At 45.5% G+C, this 7381-nt stretch overlaps 1 protein-coding gene across 3 annotated transcripts in view; it reads right to left on the reverse strand.

Annotated features, from left to right (window-relative positions):
- Positions 1 to 596: 596 nt before the first annotated feature.
- Exd1 (exonuclease 3'-5' domain containing 1) overlaps positions 597 to 7381 on the reverse strand; it is a 28318-nt gene continuing 21533 nt past the window's right edge. For all 3 annotated transcript variants that reach the window (XM_029473938.1, XM_021155492.2, XM_021155494.2), the window contains 3 exons: positions 5893 to 6036; positions 4833 to 5024; positions 597 to 1883 (listed from right to left, as the gene is read on the reverse strand). In XM_029473938.1, the coding sequence (XP_029329798.1) occupies positions 1224 to 1883; positions 4833 to 5024; positions 5893 to 6036 (996 nt within the window). In that variant the 3' untranslated portion in view covers positions 597 to 1223. The remainder of the gene's footprint in view (positions 1884 to 4832; positions 5025 to 5892; positions 6037 to 7381) is intronic.

Consider the following 7381-nt stretch of genomic DNA (forward strand, 5'->3'; position numbering starts at 1 on the left):
GGATTAAAGTCATGTGCCACCACTGCCTGGCAGAATGCAGATTTCTAAACAAGACTCTAGACCTACAAGTTCAGATATGGGCTGGAGAAATGGCTCAGTGGTTAAGAGCACTGACTGCTCTTCCAGAGGTCATTAGTTCAAATCCCAATTGCCATATGGTGGCTTACAACCATCTGTAATGAGATCTAACACCCCCTTCTGGTGTGTCTGAAGACAGCTACAGTGTATTCATATACATAAAATAAGTAAATAGTTCTTTAAAAAAAAAAAGAAGTTCAGATATTACCCTAAAATCTTTATACTCACTCAAAAAAGAGAAAAAGAGCCGGGCATGGTGGCACACGCCTTTAATCCCAGCACTTGGGAGGCAGAGGCAGGCGGATTTCTACAGAGTGAGTTCTAGAACAGCCAGGGCTACACAAAGAAACCTTGTCTCGAAAAACAAAAACAAAAACAAAAAAAATAAGAGAGAGAGAGAGAGAAAGAGATGATCTGATGCCAAAGCAGGCTTCCTGATTTGTGAGCACCCCACAAATGCCCTCATTTCAGGTTGCTTTTTTCTCTCTCTCTTAGAAAGTGTGACACCTCTAGGTAAGTCCAACGAACTCAAATTTTACATTTACTAGAAGGAAATAACAACAGAGAAGTTAGCACACTGCTCTCTTAAGATTAATGCAATATAAAGAAAGTTGCGCAAATACCCTCCACGGTGACATCACCTGTTCCAGCCCCTGATACAATACACACAAGTTCACAGTTCACAGTTCACTTAAGGAAGAGCAGTACTTGTGACGTTGACAGAATACATTTCTAACCTGTAGGGAAGTAAGAGGTGTTTAGATCTACGCCAATCTAAGGGTAAAACAAAACCAAACAGAGAAAACCCTACACCTTTTCTTTTCTGGTGATGTTACAGACTTAACTGGGGGTCTGTGCAGCTGCCCCAGCTCTCTGCCACCCACAAGAGCGGCCCTACAGCATCCCTGAACCAGATTCTTCCAGACACTGAGCCTGAGCTAAAGATAAGATGTATGGGTCAGCTACAGAGACGATTTCCTCATACATTGATGGAATGGCACGTTTGACATTACTGCTCTTCTTAGGCCCCTCCTAATGCAGACAGCAGGCTTCAGCACTAAGCCTAAGGCCACCATGTTCCCAGAAGCCTGTGGCTGAGACCTAAGCAACCTACCCCATGAGAAACTCACAGGGTCTCTGTTGGCCTAAAACAGATTTAAAGATGGACTTATCCATGAGTCTGTTTTCTCCAGGGCTGGACAGGGAGGAAGTGTAGAGACCTCAGCTTTTTCAGGAAGACGGAAGGTGTCACTTGGTGCCTCCCAGGTTTCCTGAAGGAGAGAAGGCGACACCAAAGCGCCTTCACTTGGGCTTGTTAAAGCTCCCTTATTTCCCACCACCAGCAACTGCTCTATCTCCTCTTTCAAAGAAAACTGGGACTGAGATGCCCACGTGGCAGGCAGGGCGTGGGCTTTCTGGGCTCTCAGGTCTTCTGACCCCGCTGACTCCCAACACCCCGGTTTGTTCTCAGAGTCCTCATGGGCTTCGCCTTCCTTCCCGGGAGGCACAATCTGAGACTTTGCTGTGGTTTGTTTAGATTCTTTATCCAAAAACTTCTCATCCTTATGAGATTCGGGACATAAAAAGCGTGGAACTTGGTCTCCACCATCCGTCTTACAAAATAAGAAACCCTGGACTCGCTCCTCTTTCCCTGCTGTGCAAGCCTTCGGCTCCTTTGGGTTCAGTGGTGTCCTTATGAGGAGGCCCCGTGCATTCACTCTGTACTCCTTCGCAGCTCGCTCTCTGCGCTGTTTCTGGAAGTCCTGGAGTTGAAGAAGCTCTGCTGGCAGCTCCATACACGCAGGCTAGGGAAGCAAAAAACTCAGGTTTACAAAGCATGGTCCCTAAAATCCCTCAGAAGGATAGGCAAATGAATTTATTCAAATGTGCTCCTGTAGTGCCCTCTAGTGTTTTCTATATATTACTATTTAAATTTTTTGATTGTACTGTTTTTGACTAATTTAAGTATTTAAGGAAATTAAATTTTTACATGTGTATGTGTGTAAATATAGGAAATGTGACTTTCCCAGTCTGGCTTCATTTGGCTTAGACGGGACACCCTCTGAAATGCTGAAAAGTAATATCCAGGTACAGCCCACGTACATGTGAGCGCTGGTGTGTGTGTCTGTGTGTGTGCGCGCAGGCGCGCGCACCTTAGTAAATGATTGTACTAAATGATTTTATGTGTGGTGACTGGGACCCAACTTAGGCTCTGTACAAAGCAGACAAGTAGTCTACCACTAGACAGGCAAGAAGTCTACTACTAGACAGGGTTTCTCTATGTAGCCCTGGCTGTCCTAGAATTCACTCTGTGGACCAGGCTGGCCTGGAACTCAGAAATTCGCCTGCCTCTGCCTCCCAAGTGCTGGGATTAAAGGTGTGCGCCACCACGCCTGGCTAGGAATTTCTATATTTTATTTTTTGGTTTTTCGAGACAGGGTTTCTCTGTGTAGCCCTGGCTGTCCTGGAACTCACTCTGTAGACCAGGCTGGCCTTGAACTCAGAAATCTGCCTGCCTCTGCCTCCAAGTGCTGGGATTAAAGGCGTGCACCACCACCGCCCGGCCTATATTTTATTTTTTCAGTATCTTTTTTTAGGGGGAAGGATGACATCATGGAGCCCACAGTGATATTGAACTTACTATGTAGCCCATGCTTATCTGGAACTCACCATGCCCTGGCCTCAGCTTCCTAAGGACTAAAGAAATGCAGGTGTGCGCTGCTTTAGTATATTCATGTATTTGGGGGAAGATTTTTTTGCTGTTTTAAAACAGGGACTCATGTAGCTCAGGCTGACATAGAATCCACCATGTAGTACCAGATGATCTTCCTGTGTGCAGGGGTTACATGTGTGAACCCCCATGCCTAGTTTATGTGGTTGTAGGGGTCAAACCCAGGACTTTATACATACTAGGTGAGAACTCTTCCAATTAGGCAGGCACATCCCAAGCTCTACTATCTTATTATTTTTAATATAAAAATCTGTCTTGAAGATTGTCTCGTATTGGCACCTCTAAGGGCTATATGTGTATAGCATTACTTTACTGAACCTTAATGAACCTTTCTTTCCTCATTACAGAAATATTGAAGTAAAGAATGTGCCATCGGCTGGGAAGATGGCTCCGTGGTTAAAGAGCTTGTTATGAGTGTATGAAGACCTGGATCTCCAGCGTCCACAGAGAAGCCAGATGTGTGCTGGAGGCAGATCCTGGGGGCTCGCTGGCCAGACCGTCTAGCTGAATGGGTGAATTTCAGGGTTAGTGAGAGAACCCAATTCAAAAAAATAATCTGAGGAGGGCTGATGAGCTAGCACAGTGGATAAATGTGCTTGCTACCAAGCCTGATCGTCTCAGGACCCACAGTGTGGAAGGAGAAAACCAACCCATGAAAACCCACACGTGCATGCAAAACAAATGAATGAATGAATAAGGAAGTACAGAATTGTAAGTCACTTTTTAAAAAGTAAAGTGGAGAGCAGTGAAAGAAAATATATGTTGATGTCTGCCCACCATGACCTCAAGCACAGACTAGTACTCCACACACGGGTACTCAGGCAGATACACAGCTGCTCTGGACACACACACACACACACACACACACATCCAGTATTAAGCTCAGCATAGTAGTACATGCTGTTGAGAGGTGGAGGCAGGAGGTTCATGAGTTTAGATTATCTGTAGATGTATAGCAAGTTCAGGGTCAATCTCAGGTCTATAAGGCTTTGTCTCAAAAACAAAACAAGGAGCTTGAGAAAGGCCCATTGGTTAAGAGCACTGGCTGCTCTTCAGGAGGCCCCAGGGTTTGGTTCCCAGCATGCTCATGATGGCTCACAACCATCCATAACTTCAATTTCTGGGGATCTGGTGTCTTCTACTGGCCTTCATCCATACCACACACATGGTACACACACACATACATAAACACACACAAATATATACATACATACATATACACACACACACACACACACACACACATATATATACATACACACACACACACACACACACACACACACACATATTTTTCGAGGCAGGGTTTCTCTATATAGCCCTGGCTGTCCTGGAACTCACGCTGTAGACCAGGCTGGCCTCGAACTCAGAAATCTGCCTGCCTCTGCCCCCCAAGTGCTGGGATTAAAGGCATGCACCACCACTGCCCCGCCAAATATTTTTTAAAAGGTAAAGTGATATAGATTGTAGCTCAGTTGGCATTATACTTGCCTAGCATGAATGAAGCCCTGAGTTAGATATGTGCCATTACAGCAACAGGGCATGGTGGCACGTGCCTGCAGCCCAGCACTGGGCATGTGAGGGCAGAAGGATCAGGAACTCAAGGTCACCTTCAGTTAGACAGCAAGTTTGAGGAACACTTGGGATATATCAGTCTGTGCTGGGAGGAAAAATGATTCACCATAAGGCTGTCCCACAACAGCTGCTTTATTTGTTGTGAAGAGTGGGTATCACAGTCAAATCTGGTATCACAAGACTGTAATCCCAGCTGCTCAGGAAGGAGGGAGGACAGACATCAAGGTCATCCTAGACAACTCCATCAGACCTTTGCTTAAAACAAAAATCTAGAAAGGTCTGTGCGTGTCGTCTATTGGCAGAGAGTGCTGAGAATGTGTGAGTCCTGTGCTTGAGCTCTAGTACTGCAAACAGACAACCACGTGAGCGAGCTCCCGGAAATGGTGAGTATCACCGTGTTCAAGGTGAGGACGAGGCAGCGAATGCACCCACAGAAAGCAGCACCCACCTCTGTGCCTGCAAGCCGGTCTGCAGAACCCTCCCGGTAGGTGTTCAGGTACCCATCCACCAGTGTGGTTAAGTCTGACATCACCTCATCCAGGAGCACCAATCGAAGTGGAAGCAGGTAGGTTGTTTCCAGGGCCAAGATTTTCAATAAAGAGGGTGGAAGAGGTCTTGTCAACCATATTTCTGGATTTTCCTAAAGACAGCAAAACAATTTTTAATTAATACTAAGTAAAATTTAACTGGGCGGAGGAGGTGGTATGTGCCTTTAATCTCAGCACTCAGGAGACAGCGGCAAATCTGAGTTTGAAACCAGCCTAGCCTACAGAGTGAGTTCCAGGACAGCCAAGGCTACATAAAGAAATCCTGAAATCTTGTCTTTAAAACACAACAAAAAAGAAAAAAATTATGGAAAATGACTGTTTACAGTTGCTTAACTCAAAACACTGTTATTTTCTTCCATTGCTTTCTATTTTCACATATCTGTGGCCTTCTGAGCAGTGCCGTGCCCCACCCCCACCCAACATGCAGTGTCTGAGTCAGAGAACAGCAGGGCTGGGAGAGAGGCTGGTGTATCAGGGTTTCTTATTCCAGGTGGAGGGAGCAAGCCAGTCATAGAGCTTGCCCATTGTGTCTAGGATTCTAGGCTTCCTTGCCAGTGCCATAAAACCCCACAAAGTTGGAGGGAGGGCTAGGGCAATAGCTCAGCCATAGAGCACTTGCTTGCCATAGCAACACTTCACAGCAGCACTGAAGGAAAAATGCTGGAGCAAACTGAAATGCAGTCACAACCCAGGTCTGCGTGTAAGGATATTACCCTCTAAGGGAGATTGATATTGCTTTGGGAAAAGCAGCTAAGGTGATTTTGGTTCCAATGTCTTAATTGAGTACTTTTAAATTTATAACCAGCAAACCTGGACCCTGGCTTCCCTCCACTTGAAACCAAAGACTGCTCCTCGCCGGTACATCTAAGACCAGCAAAGCTCATCACTTCTCTATCCAACAGACTAACAGTTCTGTGCAGAACACACCTGAAATTTAGTGACACACCTTTCAATACTTACCTGAATACATTTCTGTTTCTCTTCTAAAAAGAAAAGGTATTTGGGAGCAACTTTAAGGTGTCTGATTAAACTCTCCTGCAAAGTACTGATACAGTTTGGAAGAAAGCCACCCGTTTCCATAGAAAACTGAAGGACGTCGGCTACCTGAGGTATGAAACAGAAAACAATCACACAACAACAAAAGAGGATTAGGTAATACACAGATAAGGATCTCACATCAGAGGTACTCGGAGAGAACTCATCTGTAAGGGCTGAGCTATAGCTATGCTGGTACCATGCTACCTAGCATGCCCCAGGCCCTGGGCTCCACCCTGGCCAAAGTTAGGTTTTCTGGTGCAAGCCTGTAGGCAGAGGCAAGACGATCATGGATCATTATCTAAGACATGGGGAATTTGAGGTCAGCCTGGACTACATGGTGTGTGTGTGTGTGTGTGAGAGAGAGAGAGAGAGGGAGAGAGAGAGATCTTTAAATACCATTATCCCATGCTATAGGTAAATTTAAAGTAGGTCAATCAACATATCTTGACAAGAAAATAATAAAAAAGTTAAGTGATACCCTAACTCTGTATTATCTAGTTTCTTTTCTTGTTTGGCTGCCTTACAGTTATTTTGCTTTGGTACCTTTGGAGCATGGGAAAACAAAGAAAGAACTTGGTATTCTCTTCTGAATAGAAAGGCAAGTTTAATGAACTCAGCAAGGAAGCAGCAGGTGGGAGAGGCAGCAGCAGAGCTGCCCATGGAGGGCTGTTTGCTACTTACAGCCACTCTGGCACATTTGGGTAAGGAACATGAACAAAACTGATTCTTTTTGAAGATTTATTTATTATTATATGTAAGTACACTGTAGCTGTTTTCAGACACAGCAGAAGAGGGCACCAGATCTCATTACAGATGGTAGTGAGCCACCGTGTGGTTGCTGGGATTTGAACTTACGACCTTTGGAAGAGCAGTCAGTGCTCCAGCCCCCATGAATAACACTGATAATTGCAATACTGGGCTGGGGAGTGGCTCAGTGAGTAAACCACATTCCAGTCACTCATGAGGATCTGAATCAGAGCTCCAGAGTCCACATAAAGCAAGACGTGGCAGCGCTGTAATCCCTGGACTCCTAGGGCAGAGACAGGAGGCTCACAGGCCAGCCAGGCTGGTGCATGCAGTGAACAGCAGAAGACTGGAGAGAAGGAGAGAGCCAGCCTTACTCAGGGCTGCTCCTGACCTCCATGTGTATACTTGGTGCCTCTGTGCCTGCACCTGCACCCCACATGGCACAGATAGAAAGACTTAAGAAAACCCGAACTCAACATTTAACTGGATGCTACAGGCTAAATAATGACTCCAGTGTATCTGCGTCTATGTTGGGCATGGTAGAGCTTGCAGTGATCCTAGTATTTGGAAGGTGTAGGCGGGAGGATCAGGGCTTCAAAGTCATCCTCAGTTTTGCGCCAGTCTGTGGTGTGACATTTTCTCTTTGTACAGAAAAAAAAAAAAA

This window comes from Mus caroli, chromosome 2 (genome assembly GCF_900094665.2).
Source record: "Mus caroli chromosome 2, CAROLI_EIJ_v1.1, whole genome shotgun sequence".
NCBI classification, from domain to species: domain Eukaryota; kingdom Metazoa; phylum Chordata; class Mammalia; order Rodentia; family Muridae; genus Mus; species Mus caroli.